This window comes from Leishmania mexicana, chromosome 29, assembly GCF_000234665.1.
Source record: "Leishmania mexicana MHOM/GT/2001/U1103 complete genome, chromosome 29".
In the NCBI taxonomy this organism is placed as follows: domain Eukaryota; phylum Euglenozoa; class Kinetoplastea; order Trypanosomatida; family Trypanosomatidae; genus Leishmania; species Leishmania mexicana.
In genome coordinates, this window is record NC_018333.1 from 882,688 (window position 1) to 902,759 (window position 20,072).

The 20,072-nt window shown below is 58.2% G+C and overlaps 6 protein-coding genes across 6 annotated transcripts in view; all 6 read right to left on the reverse strand.

The window, feature by feature from the left end:
- Window positions 1-52: 52 nt before the first annotated feature.
- On the reverse strand, window positions 53-874 carry LMXM_29_2400 (conserved hypothetical protein; the record flags this gene model as incomplete). The annotated part of the gene is made up of 1 exon (XM_003877335.1): window positions 53-874. The coding sequence occupies one exon, from the start codon at window positions 872-874 to the stop codon at window positions 53-55; it is 822 nt and encodes a 273-aa protein (XP_003877384.1).
- A 752-nt stretch (window positions 875-1,626) lies between these two features.
- LMXM_29_2410 (pre-mRNA cleavage complex II Clp1-like protein) lies at window positions 1,627-2,904 on the reverse strand (the record flags this gene model as incomplete). The annotated part of the gene is made up of 1 exon (XM_003877336.1): window positions 1,627-2,904. The coding sequence occupies one exon, from the start codon at window positions 2,902-2,904 to the stop codon at window positions 1,627-1,629; it is 1,278 nt and encodes a 425-aa protein (XP_003877385.1).
- Window positions 2,905-3,873: 969 nt separating this feature from the next.
- Window positions 3,874-4,347, reverse strand: LMXM_29_2420 (conserved hypothetical protein; the record flags this gene model as incomplete). The annotated part of the gene is made up of 1 exon (XM_003877337.1): window positions 3,874-4,347. The coding sequence occupies one exon, from the start codon at window positions 4,345-4,347 to the stop codon at window positions 3,874-3,876; it is 474 nt and encodes a 157-aa protein (XP_003877386.1).
- Window positions 4,348-5,582: 1,235 nt separating this feature from the next.
- Window positions 5,583-9,230, reverse strand: LMXM_29_2430 (conserved hypothetical protein; the record flags this gene model as incomplete). The annotated part of the gene is made up of 1 exon (XM_003877338.1): window positions 5,583-9,230. The coding sequence occupies one exon, from the start codon at window positions 9,228-9,230 to the stop codon at window positions 5,583-5,585; it is 3,648 nt and encodes a 1,215-aa protein (XP_003877387.1).
- A 4,132-nt stretch (window positions 9,231-13,362) lies between these two features.
- On the reverse strand, window positions 13,363-15,687 carry LMXM_29_2440 (conserved hypothetical protein; the record flags this gene model as incomplete). Its single annotated transcript, XM_003877339.1, has 1 exon — window positions 13,363-15,687. The coding sequence occupies one exon, from the start codon at window positions 15,685-15,687 to the stop codon at window positions 13,363-13,365; it is 2,325 nt and encodes a 774-aa protein (XP_003877388.1).
- A 3,397-nt stretch (window positions 15,688-19,084) lies between these two features.
- The window catches only part of LMXM_29_2450 (DnaJ domain protein-like protein), a gene marked incomplete at both ends in the record, with an annotated part of 1,011 nt that continues 23 nt past the window's right edge, over window positions 19,085-20,072 (reverse strand). The window contains one exon of the mRNA XM_003877340.1: window positions 19,085-20,072. This exon is cut by the window's right edge and continues 23 nt beyond it. Within this exon, the coding sequence (XP_003877389.1) occupies window positions 19,085-20,072 (988 nt within the window).

The window sequence follows — 20,072 nt, forward strand, 5'->3', positions numbered from 1 at the left end:
GTTTTCCTCCCCTTCGCATTCGCCTCTCCCTCGGCTTCCGTCAGCACACGCCCTACTTCCAGTCCGCGTCATCGCCCGGCTTCTCGGTGCTTCTGCTGTGGTCTCGCGGCGGCGTGTCCGCCGACTCCGACACCATGGCGGTAGAGGAGCTCGTCGTGTTCGTGGAGGCGATGTGCGTAACGTCGTCCCACGGAAACGGCCACGTGTGCCGCGCCAGGTACGAAGTTGCCATGCCCTCCAACACAGTCACCAATATCGCCACCACCGCCTCAGAGCCTTGCTCAGGAATCATGACGGAAAAAGTTGACATGTACGCTCGCAAAACCAGCTGTGACAGCAGCACGCAAAAGACCCGTTTTGTGCGGCACCGCGCTGACCCTACAAGGCGCCGGCGCGCAATCAGCTTGCCGATCGTCATAACCACCGAGGGAATCTGCCAGGTGAAGAAGTCGAAGTTCCATTCGTCGTCCGAGCTTGCGAAGGCGTATATGGCGTAACTGGCGTAGGTGCTAGGATTGAAGCGATCGAGCAGCGCCAGCACATCCGACCAACGCGTGAACATGTAGTCCAGCATAAAGCGCGGAGTTGTGGAGGCAGCTAGGTAGCGGACAGGCATGAGGAGCACCGATATGCCCACCTCGGCCCCCATGGAGAGAACGTAGCGCATGGCCTCGCGCTCTGAGATGATCATGGCGCCCTTGTGGCCAAACACCTTCTCCGCGACAAAGCCCTGGCTGCCGTAGTACACGGTAGAGTGCAGGCAAAGCCGCAGAAAAGCACCATAGGTAAGTCGGACAGTTTCAAGATTAGAACTGATTTTGGGCAAATAATGCGTGCTGGACGTCCCTGCGTCGGCGTGGTGGAAGCCGCTCATTATCGTGGGGGCACCCGACTGCATGTTTGGGCGAGAGGGTCTGAAGTGCCGCCTTTGGGACTCGTCTCTTCGCACTTCTGTTTATCAGAGGAGGGGGGGGTGAAGGGAGGGCGGAGGAGGGGGAGAGAAGAACGCGCGTGGGCGACCGCTTCTCGCTCGTGCGTCGTTGTTTGAGTGGTCAGCAGAAGGGCGTGACGACCCGTATTGGTACTCTACTTCCTGCGTGCCGGACAGTGACTAAAACAAGACGAAGGGTAACGGAGCGGAGACGGAGCGGGGGAGGTGGAGAGAAAACATATTCGACATGTTACGCACGGAGGCGCCCCTCCCGTTACGGGCGCACACAAGATATGGCTTTTAACCTGGAAAAGGTCTCCGCGGCGGAATCAGCACCGCGCCACGTGTGGCATCGAGCGCTGCTCTTTTCTGAAGAATTATCTTTTAGATCGCTTCTCCGCTTCGTCTCTTATGCTTGATGGTCACATCCTTCCAGCACGGCACCCATCAAGAGGCGAGTCTGTAGCCGTGTGCGTGACGCCGAGTCCTCTGCATCGCTGGGGGCAGCCGCAATGCAGCAGAAAGAGGGGAGGTGAGGCGTGGCACTCTTCTGTTGGTCGGCATGTTCGTTTGCTGTTGCTGGGGCCGCTAGCCGCGGCTGTCATGTGGGAACCTGTCTCTGTGCTCCCGGTAGGCGCAGGTGCACGAGATGCGTGGGACCCTCTTCGCGTGTCCGCTCAGTGTCCGGTTGCCCACTACGTTACTGGCAGGGGCATCACCAGTTCCCGTGGCAGGTGCAGGGACGGCGAGACCACCAAAAAGGGCTTGGGCAACTCGCCACCGGATGGAGCGAGGAAGCTGACAAATTGCTTTCCGACCTCCAGGAAGGCAACAAACCCCGCGACGTTCGCCTCCGCGGCAGATGCAGCCGTGTCGGCCCAGACGACCGCGGCAACACCCAGGTCCGGCACCTCTCTCCAGCTCAGTGGCTCGAATGTCTCCGCGTGGAGAAGCACCAACTCCGACATTCGTGCCACACCGCGCATCGGCATCAGAGGAGTACGTGGGGTGCCAAAAAAGTAGCGCTCGAGCTGCGCGCGTCGGCGCTGCTCCGCCCCGGCGGGGCTGGGCGACTGCACACCCGCCAGCTTCGGCAGCCGCACAAAGTGCACTGTGCGGCCCAAGACAGCGTTGTAAAGAAACTTTTCCAGCTCCCAATCTGCGCCGGTGATGACGACGTGCGTGACCGCGAAAATGGAGAGGATGTCGCTCAGCACGTCGTACTGAATCTCGGTGGAAGGGGACAACGAGTGGATCAAGAAGCCGCCCGCTTCAAACTTGGAGTTGGCGAACCCGAGCGAGGTAGCTGCTTGCGCCGCACAGACGCACAGATCCAAGTAGCGCTTCAGCGTCGCACTCGTGACAGAGGCCGTGCCGTGAAAAAACGACAGCGGCATCATCACACCAAAGTCCTCCGGAGCTGTCACCGGCTCTTCCACAAACGCAGCCGACACTGTACCTGGACAGCCCACCATAGGCATCGCCACATCGACGTCCACGTAGCAAATGCCGTACGGGCTACCGCCGCGAACCGCGAGGTTGAGCAGTGCTCGCGAGACCATCTCCCTCTCCCACTGGTTCTCTCCGACAACAAGCACACGAGGGCCCTGCCAAGAGTCTTTGAGCTCCTCGGTGCTGGACAGTGCTTTCTTGCCGCGCTCGTCAATGGCCAGCATTGCATCCACGCGCGCAGTGTCTAGCAGCGCGTGGATCTCATCGAGGACACTGCTTATCGGGGTCTGCACGATAACTGCGTCTCCTTCGATCTGCACAACGGCGTCACCAAAGGCCTCCAGGACAATGCACGCCTCCGCTGGAAAGGCGTAGCGCAAGTTGCGCGTCAGTGAACTACGAAACAGCTCTACTTTTCCACTGACAAGCAGAACAGAGCCACCGTCCTGTGTCGCATTCCATTGTATCGTAACGGCCTCGTGGCTGAGATGAAGCGAGGTGTGCGTCTTACGCGGTTGCATGGCTGACCAACAGAAAGAACGGGTACTGCAACACAAAAAAAAACGCGGCGCGGTAGAGTAAGGGGGTGGCGACGCGAGCGATGAAAGCCTTCAAGGGTTCGAGCGCCTCCGCGCGTACGCCGAGGCACAAAAGAAAAAGACCCGAAGCAGCTTGCCCAACACAGACAAAGACGGCCGAACTCAACGGTTTAGTGTCCTCCTTCACGGTAGTTCACGGCCTTGATCTCGTCAAGACACACATACACACATTTATGTATATATATATATAGATGTTCCGGTGGTGTACGTGTGCGCACTGGGTAAGAAGCAAGGGTCAAGTTGTGTATCTGTGAGTGCGAACAACGTACCACTTTCTATGTGCCTGTGTGTGCGTGTGTGTTGGCGAGGAGGAGGAGGGGGGGGTCTGCTCGCGCGCTGTACTGTGTTACGGAGGCAGAAGTAGAGGGTAGGAACAACGGAGAAGAGTTGCCAGCGCCTCGAGGAGAAACACAGAGACACCAACCCGGGACATGGAAGGGACTGCACCTACGCAGCGCAGGTCCACAATGGTGTCCGTGTAGGTGCAGGTGCACGTCGGTCTGCGCAGAAACAAGCGCGCACAGGTGTGGAGACCACACCGCACTCAGTGGCTGGACACCTCGGTGGGCACTGTAATCACGACGAAAAGGTCCCCACAGAGACCCCTTCCTTCCAGCAACCGACGCCTTCGCCTCCACTGGCGGCGTGCATGCAGTTGCGGATCGCAGGATTCACTGCAACTATTTTTGCTCGAGCACAATGCAGAGACGGATAGCTTTTTTCCCCTTCGTCTTCCTGTCGCATGAACCGCCCCCACTCATCGTATGCTGGATTAGCACAACGTCACGTTCACCCCTGGAGGATAGAGGTGTATGTGTAAACAGGTCAGAGGAGTGACAGCGCATAGACACGACGGCACACGTTACAAGAGAGCGAGTCGCACACATTCCATTACGAGAAGAGCTTCAACGAGCCCGTGATCGGTTCGAGTACATTCGACGGGGCTGGGCCCAGCGCCACAACAACAACGTCGGAGGGTTTTGCCACTATTTCAGCCGGCACACCGCCGTCGGCAGTCATCTCTGAACGCCGGGCCATCGTCATTGGCAGTCGATGTTTCTGTGCCGTAGCCACGATGAGCTCCATCGTGTCCTTGTCAGGGCACCTTAGCGTAATCTTGCCGCAGCCAATACGGTTCCACCACAGGTACCAATGGCGCCAGCGCTGATGATCCTGTGAGTCTGCCGCACAGGGAGACTCGGATGCGGGCGCACCCACAGCTGCGCTCAGCCTAGCCCCCTGCTGAAGCAGCTCGACTAGCTGTACGCCCGCCGACGCCGTGAGCACAGCCACTTCCTGCGCTGTAATCTTCGGCTGCACTCTGCTGCTAACGACGAAGACCATCTTGAGCCGCAGTGCCTCCATCTGCTCGTATTCGCTGTCTACTTCGATGCTGTCGCTGTCCTCGTCGGAACTGCCGCTCGTTGCCGACTCCCAGCTGTCCTTGTTGGAAGCCGCGCCTTCACCCGCATGTGGGTGACCAGTAGCGGCAGTAGCAGATTGCCTGCGCAACTCCTCCAGCAGCTTGGCGGCTCGATCTCGTCGTGACAACACCGGTGACGCGACCGCCTCTTTCGACGCCGCGTGGCGGCTTGCCAACTGATGCACGATGGCTGCACAAAAGAACGCTACGGCACACCCCAGCACCGTACCCGTTGCACACGCGGAAGTCCACGCTGTATCACCCAGCAGGGAATCGGAGGCGGCCATGAAGAGCATCTAAAATGTCCTGTAATGTGTGTTTCTGGTATGGGTGGGAAGGAAGCGCAAGCAGATGTAGCGGCGGAGATCCAAGTCGCAGGTGCAGCGCTACACACGCACACACACTCACACCAACGTGTGCGTGTGTGCGTAGCGAGGAACGAAACAGCACTGCCGCTGTGGGTGCCGCTCTTGTACAGGGTTATCGCAACTCTCTCCTCCTCCTTGTGGGCAGCTCCAGGCACGCTGGAGACAAGCACGTCACCGTCCTTGGATGCGGTCGGCAGTCCACATAGGACTGTTGGTCGGTGAGAGAGAAGCACACAAGATGGAAAGGCAAATTGTCTCAACGAGAAGAGAGAGAGGGCAAGACGATATGAGGAGCAGCGGAGGGTGCGTGCTTCCTCTGGCCGCGGTCCTTCAAAAGAGAAGACGGCGAAGCTGCAGGCCAACGGCAGCCAACCAGCCAGCCAGTCCCCCTCCCCTTCCGCTCCAGCTGCGCTCCTCGTAATGTTTCAAACTCCGAGGTGCCTTTCGCCTCCGTGCCGGTGAGCCCTTTCCCTACTTCTTCGCCAACGAAGAGCTACAGGGTGCAGCAGCCCCTTCGGCGTCTCGCCTGCCTTGTTCAAACAGAAGCGGTGGTGAATCAGCGCACGCAGCGGCCTTCGAAAGAAAGGAGAGAGAACCAAGCGGCGGGACGACCCGAAACAATCGCCTGCGTCTTTTCATTTGCTTTGATGCCCTCTCTCACGCACACAGACACAAATACGGGTAGGGAAGGAAACAGAGAGATGCGCGCCTGCGCTCCGTGAGGGAGGGGGAAAAAAGATACACCTTTGATGGTGGGCAGATGTGGCCCCTGCACCGACGCTTTCTGCCACTGGCCGATGCTACTCGCATTACATGGTGGAGCTTTGATGACGCAGGAGCGAAATGCCGGGCGATGCTTTCTTCACCGGACGCACGCTACCCAGCGTCAGCGGCTCAGCGCACAGCCGTGCCACATGCGCCTTACCTTTATTTTCCCTCTGTGTCTGAAAAGCCGACGCGGTCACCGAACGGCTGCCAAGAGACAGGCTCGACCCTCCGGGATTCCTGCCTCGTGGCGCGCGATTCTCAATCTCGGCCAGATTGCTTTGAGCCGGAGGATCCGTGCCAGTAAATTGGCGTACAGCCCCCGTAGCAGCAGCACCTTTAGTAATAGCCGGTGGTGGCGGGGTGTGCGGTGAGTTCAGGCTATCCTCGTGCGCGGAAGCCAGCGGCAGATCGGCGTTCTGACTGTCAAGGGTGTCGGCGTGTGTAGCCAAGAGACTTGTAGAGACTTTCTGCAGCACCAGAAGCTGTAATGACTTGCTATCGACGAATGCAAGGCCCTTCGCCGAGGCAGAGTCGGCAGCAACGGGTAGTCGTGGCTGCGTTGTGCGGAGCGCTATCGCAGTGGTAGCTTCCGGCTTCGCTGGCTTTTGTAGCACAGTACGCGACACTTCGCGAATCGACGACGAGGGCTGACGTGCGGTGGCTGCCGTCGCTGCTGCTGATCGTCGAGGAGGCGTGACGCCAACACCCTTACGAGGCGAGCGGAGAACTCCGGCCGACGCCACGCGTTGGTACACCCGCGGGGACGTGGCAACCCGCGGCTGTGTCGGGGGCGGGCGAGCAGTGTTGGGGCACCGCAGCGCCTGCAACTTTGCATCCATGACGGAGTTTCGAGTAGACCCGTTGGAGAAGTACGAAAACGAGCCGGAAGACGTTGCGGCGGATCTCCGTGCGGGTTCCAGCGGCACTACAGCGACACGCCTGGCAGGAGGCGAACTGCTCGCACCAATCAACGTTGGTCCCTCACGTGGAGACGTCAGGCATCCAGCAACGGAAGCGAAAGGCAGCGGTTTTACAAAGGGCACGGCCGCCGACGGCTGCGCTGTCTTCTGTCGCGGGGAACTCAGAGGCGATGCGGTTGAGGCGCGAGTGTCTCTCTGCATTAGCGGCGTGACAGCCTTCGCCCTTGCAGAGAGCTGCTGTTGTCCGACAGCCCAAGCCGCTCGATTTCCAGCAGCCGTTGTGCTACGGCCAGAGCGAGGCACGGCACCCGCAGGAAGTTGTCGGCTCAGATTATTACCACGCCCGGCCATCACTGTGGTTGCTACCCTTCCTATCCCCGCAGCGGCACGTGCGTTAACGGACGTTTTAGTCGTGTCCGATCGCACTATCGTGGGCGCCGCGCCGGGGCGGACGCCGTACGAGACAGTCTGTGACGGCACCGTGGTTTTGCCTGCCGTCTGCGGCAATCGGCCTGCGACTGCGGTGGTCGCTGCACCACGTGCAGATGCCCGTGGTGGTGCCACCCGCGTGCCACCCGCAGCCTTCACAGCGGGTTTCTTCCCACAGAACGTGTGGCGAACATTACGGCACCAATGTGGTGACGGCGGCGTTGGCTCTGGGCTCTTGCTCGCATCGGCAAAGCGGCTCATAGCTGCGTCATAGGGTGCCGCCGAAACGCCCAGACGATAACATGAAGGTAATGCACTGCCGCCGTGGCTCACGTTTGCGGCGGGGCCGCATGACGCCGTGCACCGTCGTCGAGAAGCCCGCCGGTGATTGTCGGCGGCCTCGGCAGCCTTTGCTTCTACGGAAGGGGAGTTTGGAGCAGCAGGGTAGGAGATGGACGCTCGGGGATTGTCCAGAACGTCTGGCGTGGAAAGGTGTTGTCCGGCAGCGCCGCGAGGCGGTGTGGACAGAGAAAGCACTTGCTGCCGCTGCTCTCGTCGGCGACGCTCTGCTTCCTGCTGAAGAAGATGGTTCTCCACCCGCCGGCGTTGATTCAGCACCGCTATGCTCACCACGTCATCTAAGAGACGCTCGCGCAGCTGGTCACAAGACGCGGATGCGTGAGTAGTTGCCCGCGGCTGTTTCGACTGCGGCGGCGTCGTCGCCGATCGCGAGCGCTCGCACGGGGTCCGCGCTTCGTCGTTCAGCGTTCGAGCGCTGTGTGGGGACTGAAGCGTGCGAGCGCTCCCGGCGCCTCGCCCGTTCGGCGACACCCGGCGGCCCTGCATCAAGTACGCGCTCGGCTTTACATCAATTGGAGACCTCAGCGTAGGCGGGCCGTAGTAGAACTCCTCGTCCTCCTCAGAGGCACTTGGGGAGAGGATAGGGCGCACGTTGTGTGTGTACGTCGACACCGGTTGGGGCCGTGGCGGCAGCGGGGCGTTCTTACGACGGTGCTTGTTCACCAAAAGCTGCTCGCTACGAAGCGCGGCTTGATGGTAGGCCACCTTGTCTTTGAGAGACATCTGTCGAGCGACGCGGAGGCCTTCCTTCGCGCTGTCGCGCTTGTCCGCAGCGCCGCGCGAGTCTTGACTCTTGTTGTTCCCCAGCGAGGCAGCTGGCAGTGTGTTGAGCGAGGAAGCGGCAGCAGTGCCCGCGGTCGCCGCGTTAGGGTCAGAGAGCGATTGCGGAGGCGCCGATGGCGGCGTAGTAGTCTGACATTCGACCCCACTTCCTGCAGTAGCGGAAGCCCAGTTGGCAGTGTTGTCGTGAGCAGTATCGAAGGAGGTTGGGACGCCATCCTCGTTGCTGGCCGAGGTTTGCCTCGCACTGGCGCCGTCAACGTCGGTTACCCCGGAGGAAGAAGCATCCAGGTGTGCATAAAAGGCTTTCGTATCCGTTTGCAGACCCCCGTCAGACGGCTGGGTCAAGCCGTCAGCGAAGGAAGTGTGGTGTGCCTCCGCGCCTTGGCGGAGCAGATGAGCGCGAATGCGGTCGACGGTCTCACCCACGAGCCCCTCTATACGGGCCGCCGGCATGAGGGTGCTCCCCTGCGCGGTGGTCGCCGAGATGTGCAGCTGTGCAAAAGAGGAATGCAGCACCCACTCCAGGTCAGACACAAACGCCTGTGGGTCGAATGAGGTGACGCTGTCGTCGCTGAGCAGCAGCCAATCGCTCACCACCCACCGCGATGGCTGCCGCGCCTCCGAGGCACCGTCGCGCACGATGAGCAGCTGCTTGATAGCGTCAGAGCTAAGATTTCCATGCGGGGGCAGGCTGGCACTCGCGTAGCCGAATGCCTCCACGGCGTTCAGAATCTCTAGAAACACGCTCTCCTCCATCATGCCCCATCCGGAGCGAATGATGTCACCCAGTGAGAGCCCGGAGAACGCATCCACACTTGCCACGTAGGTGTAACCGGTGGACGGCTGCTCCTGAATGTACACGTCGACCGGCAGCGCCACGCACGGCGGCACCGCGCAGTGGGCGGTGGCAGAAAGAAGGACGTCGATCCGCTCCTGCTGCCGCCTAATAGTACAAAGATCCTTCGGTGATAGGTTTCGGTGGGTGCCTCGGCAACTAGTGCCGTCTACGAGCTTCTCCGCCTCCAAGTCAAGCTTGCGGCTTCGAATCTCGTACGCACCGCCGGTCATCTTGTCCTCAGCGCAGAAGCGCGGCCCATTCTTGCTCTCGTCGGCTTCGCTCACGCAGCTGCGTACCGTCAGCAGTGGAAACAAATCATGGTCAATGCTGCTGTGTGTGGCTAGCGAACTCTTGAACATGATTGCCTCGCGAAGGTGCCTTTGTTGGGTATGTGTATGAGTGTGTGTGGGGAGGAGGGCCTCTTAGAGGAAGACGGAGCAGGGAGACGGCGCTGACGAGACGGAGAGCAAACAAAAACAAACAGATAGACCACCGTACAGACAGAGAGCAGAGGCGCGGATATATAGATATACAAGTAGTCAAAGCAGTCTATAGAGAGAGCCACCTCAAAGGGACTGACGAGGGAACTGAGAGAAGGGGAGGAAGTCGGGTGCGCGCAAGGGAGAACAAGCAGAAGGAAAACCATACGCAGGTAGAACGCCACAAAATCAACAACAACAAAGCGATACGCAACACCGAGGACGACGAACCACTTCTAAAAAAAAAACAAGCGACAACAACCGCGAGCAAATTGAGAAGCGAGGAGGGCGGCGGAGGCGGTCACCACGCACCACGGCACAGCAAAAAGAAGACAAAGACAAAAGAAAAGGCGGGGAAAGAAAAAGAGCGACAGGGAGGGAGAGTCACGTCGATCGTTGAGAAGCAGCAGAGAAGAGTGATGGGTGTAAAGCAGCCCACCAGAGACAGCCAGACAGTCAGACGCGCAGTGCTACGCGATGGGCGGGAAGTTGTGTATGGAGGGGGGGGGAGAGAGCAAATGCGGCGTGCGCGGCCGAAGGTGCTTTGACGACAACGGTAGATCAATGAAGTGAAATATGCACGTGGAGGGGAGGGAAGGGGGGAGGAGACATGTGAAGTGGATCAAACAAGCACGAAGCAAGACAAAAAAAGACAGACAGGCGCCACGAACACGGTGACCTTAGCGTGTGATTGTGCGTTTCCGAGGAGCTGTGACATACAAATGCGTCCGTGGCTGCTGCTGACAAAGGCTAAAGGGTAAAGGAGGGGAAGGGGCGGGTGGAGTGAGAAGAAACAAGCTCAAAAGAAAAGGAAACAACAACGAATACCGCGACGAGTCTTTCTCGATTGCCTGTCTTCAACCAACGAGAGATACAGATGCCAGTGTCTCCTGACCCCTTCAGCGCACAACATAGAAGGCAGGAGACGTAGAACGAAAAAAAAAGAAGGCAGACTAAATATATTAGATGAGCAACAGCACACACGCACACACAGGGGGCGCACGTATCTATGTGTCTTTAACAGAGAGAGAGGAAGAGAGAGGGGGGATTGGGGGGAGGGGTCACTGCAATCAATCAACTAGATGATACTGGACAGACGCGTTAGCGGAAAGGTGGGGAAAATTGCGGGGGAGTGGGGAGTGACAGCCTTTCCGTTACTGTGATGGTCACAATGAGAGGAGAGAGGCGGCGCATACAAGCACAGGCATACACACAAGAGAGCGCTGGTAAACAGGCAACGAAGAAAGCCGCTTTCTCCTTTTTCCAGTAAAGGCTCTCTTCTACAGAGAAAGGGGGGGGGGTGAGGACAGAGAAGTGAATACGGGGGCGACGTGGCGGCGCGCGTTCACACAACGCATACATAAATGTGCATGCGACGCCCACAAGTGTGAGAGACGCCCACAAAGAGAGAGAGAAAGCGAAGTCGAAACGGAATCACAGAAGACACACGCCTGAAAAAGTGTGTTGCAGGTGGGTGGCCGTGTGCAATCGAAACAAACACAAAGAAAGATACAGTGACGGAATCGGTACAGTGTCTCTAGATGAAGCGCCACACACACGCACGCACACGCACACACACACGCTCCTTGTCGCGATCGGTGCTAGCAGGAAGAGAAAAAGAGGAGAGAAGCGGCGCAAAATGAAACCGAAAAAAGGGGGATCTCATAGGGGGAGCCGGCGGAAATAATGATTGATGGGCCCGCTCATCTCGAGGGGAGAGAGTATGAGGTTTAGGTCAGAATAAGTAGCGATTCAGTGCCGAACCGCGGTGTGCGTGACAGCAAAGAAAAAATAGCAGCGGAGGTGTGGAAAAGAGATAGAAGAGGGGTACGAAGGACAGCGATGCATGCGGGCGTTAGGACCACGCCTGCCTCAAACACAACAGTGCACGGAGGAGAGAGTAATCATACAGCTTTAATGACTGATTAGCTCGTTTACACCCGTTTTCTGTCTGTTTCTTTTGTTGTTCTTCTTCACTCGAGAGAGCATTGCGCCATCTAGTCGCTTGGGTTCCCTCATATCTCGAAGGATTTGTTCGCAGCCTGGATCTCATCCGCTCCACCGTACGGGTGAGGCACCGAGAACGTGTCGCGTGAGCTGGCAGGTACCTGGCGCGAGCATCGCCGTGCACGCATTATATATCTTTTTGGCCTCTTCTTGGAGGTGGTGTGATTCTCACTCTACTCTTCAGTCCTACCAGGTGTATCCGCCCCTCCCCCCTCCACTTTTATGCGCTCCTGGTGTGGTGGGGGTGGGTGGGAGAGCGGTGTTGCGAAGAAGCTCGACGAGAAGAGAAGTATGATGGACTGAACCTTGTTCGAGCATTCCCCCTCCCCCACCACCACCACGGCAAGCGACACAACGGAGACGGTGCTAGCCAGGACACTGAGCACGCAAACGAAAGAGAGATGGAGAGACCAAAAGGAAAGCGAAAAAAAAAGAGAGAAAACATGAGACACACCACGACACGAAGAGGAACGAGAATGCGCAACCACGCACAGCGAGAGGGGAGAGGGGGGGAGCGAAAGAAAATCACGAAAAAGGCGCAGGAGTTGCAACAACACCAAAGGAAACCCACGAAAACGTCACAAAAACGGGAAGGAGATGAAATTCTTGAAGAGTCAGGGCGCCTCACACACACACACACGGGTCACAACACGTGAACAGAAAAAAAAACTAGAGAGAGAAAACCAACATGTATCTGTGCCGAAAAGCGGAGCAACATACACGGGAGAGTGGGCGTAGACAGTGAAAGGCTACTCGCATGTCGAAATCAAGAAAGGGGAGGGAGGGAGGGCGGCGGGGGTTCGACGCAGCACGAGATGAGCAAACAAAGAAAAACGGCCACACACAACAACATGAAACAAACCAAGATCAAAGAAAAACGAAGACGACTAGGTTTCGACGCACAACTATCATGAAGGAAAATGCGTGATGAAACATGGGGGAGCAAGCGGAGGTGAGAAGGCGACACAGCACCGACGAAGGGGGAGCACAGAAAACAAAAGAGAACGGACAGCATCGGACTGCGTCCGCTCACATCCCGATCGCGCTCCACGCTCTCACAGAATGTTACCGCAGAACACACACACACCAGAGTACACAAACAGCGACAGAGAAGGTGGCACATACAAAAGAGAAAGCAAGCAAGCAAGCAAGCGCGCAGAGGAGGAGGAGGAGGAGGAGGGAGGAGAGAGAAGGTATGATAACTGTGATGGTGATGAGAACGGCGATTGAGGTACACGGTAGGCCGATATTTGAAGAACAAGGTGAGCAAAGAAGCGTGAAAGACAGAAAGGAAATGGGAAAAATAAAATGGACGAGATAGTGGCGGCGGTGGGACAGGCCATACAGAGGAGCTGGACATCTTTGAAAAGGTAAAGTCGCTAACAAGAGCAACAATAATAAAAAAGAAAAAAAGAGCGGCAAGAAGGCAGGCACATACAACAACAAGAACGGAGAAGACACGGGAAAACACAACGGCACCGCAACGTGCCGAAGAAAGCGTCGGAAATGGGCACCTTCAACAGCTGCACGGGGGTCGAGGAGAGACGATGCGATCATGACAAGGGAAGGGACGGAGGCAGCCGTCAGAGGTGAGGCACATGAAAGGGGTAGGGGAAGAGGGAGTGGTTGGGCAGACAGAACAAGAACAAAGCAGGGGTGCAGTAGAGTAGCGCCCGCGTGTGTAACCGGTGTTGTTTTGACGATCATCCGAGGAGAGGAGCAACCACGCGCATGCGTGTGTGCGCAGTCGGGTTTCGTATGCTATCTTCGCCACCTGTGTCTTTGTTACCCATCCGCAGGGCAACACAGCTGCCTCTGCTCAGCTTTCATCCTTTCCTATATTCAAGCTCCTTCCCCACACTCCTCCCCCTCCCTCACCACTTCCACACTCGTCTCCCTTCCCGTGGCTGCGTTTCGTTTCATCCGGCACTCTCCCTCAGCACACGCAAAGGACCTCCCTCCCATCCTCCCCCCCCCATACACACTTCCATCGCTGAGCGCGTCTCTACGCCACATCGGAGTCAAGTGCGATTGTCACGGGGACACAACGCAGCTTTCGCTCTCGGTTCACTGGGACTACCGTGACCAACTCGAGCAACGCTGGAGGCCGGCCCATGCGCACCATACAATTCGAGTCGCTAATACTTGCCGCGGCGAGATCGTTCGCGTCACTGGTGGCGGTGCTGGTAATGCTCGAGTGGCTGTGGGTGGAGCTGCTCTGCGTACTGCTCGGCACGGTCATCTCACTCATTGAAGGTCTCTCCGTTACGCGGGAGGCAAGCAGATCATTCTCGGCCTGCGCCGACTCCTCGTTCGACCGCCGGCGCCGTGAAGACGTCGTGTAGGATATGACCTTGGCCGTCTCGATACATCCCACGTAGTGAGGCAGGTAGAAGACGGTCTGATGCGCGGGGGTGCCTCCTGACGAGTCCGGCGGCTGAAGCGAGTTCAAGTCTACGGGGGTGAAGTACGCTGAGACATAGGCATAGAGCTGCGACAGGACCTCGTAGGAAAAGATGGCGCGGTCTTCGGCCTTGAAGTCCGCCGTGAGCGTGTCGTACACGATCTTCAGCTCGTCCAGTTTGTTGTGCGCGATAGGCTCCGTGCAGAGCGGGTAGACACCGAGCCGCCGCAGGGAAGTCTCGACTCGCACAGGGGGCGACGGCGAGGGGCACTGCGAGCTGACTAGTGCGCCACCCAGATGCGCGTCCACATCAGGCCATGTGCGCGTCTTGTCATGGCAGGAGCACGGCGCCTCACCGTCGACATTTCGACGGCTCGAGTCCTCGATTCGCCGCTTGGCGGACAGACGGCGGTGAATCGTAACGACCATTAGGAAGAGGCGCACCGTCATGGCGGCCATCTCGAGCGGCAGCACGTTGAGCGTGACGGCGCCTTTAGATAGGATCAACGACCGCACCTGCGCCAGCGGGGCGCGATGCTTCAGCTCCAGCGGCCGGTAAAGACTCGCCCGCTGCGTGCACTCAGTGCTGCAGTACTCAACGTCGTCATCCATGTCTGTACCCCCCGGTGAGGAGGGCGGCGGTGAGATATCCCTGGTGGGTGGGGTGTTCGCAGCTTCCGGGGTCAGCACCACGCTGCCCGGTTGCTCAGACGTGCTGAAGACGCGAAAACAGACGGGGCAGCGGTGTGGCGGTTCCTTGGATACAAATACCGAGTGCGTTGCAACGATCGGCGTGGCTTCCGTGCAGAGCACCGTCTCCGCTGTCACAGAAGCCTTGACGCAAAGTCGCTTGCGATAGTAGCAGTCTAGAACCAAGTAGCAGCTCGCCTTTTCGGCCCGCAGCTGAGACTGAAGGTAGTGCATGTGATTGTTCAACTCCCTAATTCGCTCTAGCTCCAAACTGTAGGGCAGAATGATGCACGCGTGCCCGGTGGCTGCGGCGGCCTCGCTGAACTGACCGAGCCCGCAGTGCGCGCGCGCCACGCTCAAATACCCGCGCACCCATCGCGGCTCTAACTGAACGCACCGCTGCGCGTCGACGAGGGCTTCGTGGTAGCGTTCGAGAAAGACGAAGATGCGCGAGCGCAGGATTAGGGCGTCTACGAGTGCAGCCGCCTTTGGGGGTGCGTCGCCGGAAGTGGCAAGGTTGGCGCTTGCATCTGTGTCAGTGCTTGTGCTTGCGATCGGTGACGTCGGCTGAGCGTCGATGTACTCGTTAACGGAGGTCAGCGCTTTTTCGAAGAAGCCCCCAAAGAACGCCTCCTGTGCCTTCTCCAGTGTCGTACCTCGCACCTTCTCAAAGTCATACGCCGGCATCGCTTCGAATAGGCAGTGGCCCACGCAGCCGTCGTTCCCACACGTTTCCGCGCCCCCGCGACAGGCAGCTCGAGGTCCAAGCATGCCGTACGCACCGGAGCCGAGGCCGTAGGAGTCGTCATGATGCGGCGCACTATCGTAGGGCTCGATTGGCTGCAGCGACAGACACGACGTTGGCAGGCACAGCGTGAAGTACAAGTCCGACGCCTTACTTCGGAAGCGGACCAGCGTCATGTGGCCGGTATGCCGCACCACCTCGCCGCATAGCCGACCGTTGCAGACGGGCGGGTACGATGCGCTAAAATTACAGGTCAGCTGCGTGGCCACGTCGTCCTCGTCAACCACCCACACCGTCGCACCAAGAGGGAGCTGGTCTTGCGTCAGACAAGGCATCACCGCCTTCTGCTGCAGCGCGGTGAGATCGAAAACGGGATCTGGAACAAAGAGAACGCCGTCCTCGCCGCCATCGCCGGAAGAGCTCGCTTCATGGTCGTCGTCGCCGTCGCACAATGGTAGCTTCGCCTCAGCGCCATTGAAAGTACCCCACATGCCGTCCGAGGATGACAACGACGACGCGCTGGAGCCACTAGCCTCTTCCCTCTGTTCGTCTCTCGCACCGCTGCTGTCCTCATCGCTGTTCAGAAAGCCGTCGCTATCACATTCACGGTTCTGGGCAGAAGCCGAGGAGGACGAGGGGGCGACCACTGTTGTGCCAGGGGCGGCGGGAGCACCACGCGTGTTTCCCAGCCTCTGCAGAGCGGCGCTGAACAGGTCCGCGGCAGCCGCAGGTGCGCCGTCACCGCCTCTGCCACCCCTGTCCCACATAGAGGACGAAGACGACGACGCTTGGGTGGACGACTCCAATTCTGCGGCGGCAGCGGCGACGTTCGAACGCTTCCTAGAATCCATATCTTTTCTTTTTCTTGCGCCCGTGTTCGCTTGTCCGAGAAGAGGACGAAGAGGTTTCAAGGGCGGCCTCGCAAGGTAAAACGGGAGCCGGTAAAGAAATGGTCAGCGAGCGATGAAGCCCGCTGTCGATTGCCCCTCGCAATGGCTACCCACAGTCACAAAACAAAGCAGACGAGCGAATGGCTCTGTGCGCACGGGTACAAACACACACACACAGTACAAGCCAACGCGTACACATGCACTCTAGCAGAGTCTTAGGTAGGCGAGAGTCTCGCAGAAGGATCACGTTCCCACATAGGCATGCCGGTGTGTGTGTGTGAGGGGTTTGTGTGGGGCTCTATCGTGCCTGCGTGTGCACCAGCGCCAGCGCCCGCTCTGTGCCGCGTACCACAGCTGTAGCCGGAAACAAAGCAAAAATAAGAATAACGAAAAGCAAAACAGTGCGCACACGTGCACGCGAACGTGACCCTAAAACGGTCCAGTCCGTTACGGACTGAAGATCAATCTCTGGCGTGTTGCGTAAAAGCGTGACGTGGACAAGTGCCTCTTTGACGCCTCTTGCCTCTGTGTGTGTCTGTCTCTTGGTGCACAATGTATATGCACTCGAGTGCCTGTGCCTCGGTAGTGGCGGATGTTTTCTAATGGGGGGAGTAAGCAGGTGCAGAGGAACAGGGAAGATGGCGTAGGAGGGCGTACCACCGCCTGTGGCACAAAGTTACAGCACCGATCGCCGTAACGTCACAAACAGCGGCCCAACGGTGCACAACAGAGAAAGCGGAGGACGAAAGCAAGAAGCTGAGTGTGCAAGCAGTCACTGCCTCGTTGCCTGTGTCTTGCGCTTCTTCGCCACAGGGCCGTGATGGGCGAAAGTGGGTGTGAGCGTCAATGTGGATTCCAGTGTCGGGCGCCTCAAGCCGCGAATCGGAAAAAAAAAGAAAGGAAATCGGAGGCGCAACGAGAGCGAACCGAGCGAGGAAGGGGGAAGACGGCGACGGAAGCTGTGCGGATGTAGAAGGAGGAGGAGAGGAGATGGACGGTGATGATGATTGCCGCGCGTATGGTTCGCGGGGCACGAACGTCAATGTAAGGAGAGAGCGTGAGAAAAGCGCGGATTCAAAGACACAGCCACGGGGACACGAACAAGCAGGATGGAAATCATACAAAGAAACGGCCTTTTCTTTTTCTCAAGAGAAACAACAAAATGGCGTGTGCTGTTGTCCTTTCTTTTTCGTCCCTCCCCGGCGCCTTGCTTTCCTTCCGTGTCGTGGTGGATGATGTAAGCGTTGCTGCACGGGCTTCCTTGTCGCACAAAGGGGCGGAGATGGGCGAGGAACGGAAAGGCGAGGCTTGAGAGGGGTGGAAGGCGGGCCTGACGAAGATCAAACAGAAAGAAATTCATTCAAAGTGTGTGCAACACTTGGGAGGAGGGCGGCGACAGAAAAGCGAGCGAGGCGGGGGGACGATGACCTTTGTGCGCGCAAATCCAGCGGGGTTCCCTTCACAATGGCGAGCACGATGAGGGAATGACGACAACGGTTGTGTGTGTGTGTGTGTGTGTGCAACAACAACGGAGCGTACTATTGTATTTCCCTACGGAGTTGATATAAAGGAGTGTATATAGACGTGGGCGTGTGTATAAATAAGGAATGTAGTATGTCACTGAAGCCAAAGACTCGTGCCTCCTCCCTTCCGACGTCAACGTCTGTTGCGTGGTGAGCTGCCACCGCTTCTCCTCCTTTTCTGCCGTTTTTCCTCGCTTGCTCTGCAGCGCGGTACTTTATCTTTTTTTTATGTGTGCAGCGCTCTTTGTTCCTTGTTCCGTTTGATTTCTTGCCGCCTTCGTGTCTCGCACCTTTTTTGTTGTTGTTGCCTGTTGTCTCTGTCGTATGCGTATGCGTATGCGTATACGTATGTGTGTGTGCGTGTGCGTGTGCGTGTGCGTGTGCGTGTGCGTGTGCGTGTGTCGTCGCTATGCTTCTTGTCGATCGGCGCGAGTTTCGCCGCGTCTTCTTCTTGTATCGCGCTCGTATGCTGGGACTGGTCAGTCAGCGCCTGTGAGGGTGTCGGTAGGGGCGGCTGTGTTGGATAGCGCGGGACGGAGGAAAACGTCCCAGTGCAACTGCTCACACAAAACCCCGGGTAATCGATGCAGAAGGCCACACGTGCAATGACATACCCGCGGACGCGTTCGACGAGCGGAGGCAGGAGAGAGTAAACAACGCACAATAAACCATAAAAGACGCGATCGGCATGCGCGCATGACGCACACGCATGGGCGACGACGCAGCAAGGGAGGAGAGGGAGAAGAGCGAATAAGACGATGCGAGCACAAACCCCGCGACAAGATATAATGGAATCTGTGTTCTGTTTGAGGGGTGGTTGTGCGGGTATAGCCAAAGCAGGCGGGGAAGGAGCAGGCCATGAACAACGCTAACGGAGTGGCAGAGTTGCATTCCTCTGCCCCATCCACCCCCTAGTGTTCAAGACCATGTCACACGAAGCTTGTTGTGCTCAACGCACCACCCAAAAAGCTTTTCACAGAAGCCGGTGTTCGCTTCACTTGCAGAGACGCACAGATCGAGAGAGGTGTATACTTCCCCAGAAGAGACAGTGCCACACCCAATAGGATGCGCGTCTCCGATTCCTTCCAATAGAGCCCCCTCCCCTCCTCCCCACGAGGCGCTTGGGGCCACTGTTCCGGCCTTCGTGCTCGAGGCCGGCGTTGCCTGGTGGTATGCCTCTTTCGCTTACGCATAAGTACGAAGCGAAAAAAAAAATTTCCCCTTCCACCGGCAGCCCCGCTTCTTCTTCATGGTGTTCATGGGTATCTCTCTCTGAGCAGATCGTCGGCAAGCGCTACGGACAACACCGAGAAGATAAAAAAGGGCAGGCGCAGAACGCACCCCCATAACCCAACACATGTAGCGATGCAACAAGGTCCCGAGCAAGCCGATCGCCTGCCTGCCTCGTCTCCGGCTCACACCGCAGCAGCCTCGGCAGCTACTACTCAGCTATTCACCAGCCTTCTGTGTGATTTTTAGCCGCCAGCGACGACAGTGTAGTGGTCACTCGGCGGTTTCACAGAGCGGTAAAAGACCTCTGGCGGACTCGGCACGACGGGGTCGTTGGCCGTCTTGTGCTCCGCGGCGGCAAGGAAGACGAGCGCCGCAGCAACCGCTGTCACCTGCAGGGCGTCCTTATGCTTCTCATAAGTCGCCATCAACTCCTCTCGGTTCTCCTCCAGCCCCTGGTAGAACTGCGTGCGCTTCCTCTGGTGATGTGTGCGCTCAAACGTGCGCTTGTACATCAGGTAGAAGACGCACACGACAATGAGCGCGTAGATACGCAGCAAGTGCGGATTTCGCGTCGGCAACTCAGCGCTGTCCGCGAGACGGTCCGCCGCCCGCTGAAAGTGGCTCTTTTCGTTTTGCTCCTTTTCCTTCAGCAGGGCGCGGCGTTGCAGCTCGGCTTTCATGTCGGCCTGCGCCGAGAATGACGCATAGTGCGGCTGCTGCGCGCGCAGGAGTGGGCGATCGAGCTCGACCCAGCTTTGATCGTCCCGGCTCTGATACAAGTACTTCCCTTCTGGTGTGCGACGCTCCGTGGCCGGATCCAGCGCACCCACCTTCTCAACCTCCTCGTCCGTCAGCAGTGACGACGTGGAACCGGCAGACGCAGGCGATGATGACTCTCCAGTGCCGCTGCTCTGCTGATCTACAGTAAAGGGCGCTGCCGCCATTTCACGCAATGGCTGACGTCGACCCTCCGAGGTCCCCCCGACAGGACCGCTCGTCCCATGCGCTCGCGCCCTGCTTGGGCCTGGCAGATGCAGACGCTCGTATCCACCCTCCTTCAAAAGCAGCTTGTACGCGTGATTCACCTCCTCCATCTTGGCACTGTCACCGGACCCCGCATCGGGGTGGTAGATGCGAGCGAGCTCTCGGTACTTCATCTTTACCTCTGCCTTGGTAGCACTACGTGTGAGACCCAGAATTTTGAACGGGTCTCGCTGCGGCAGAAGCCGC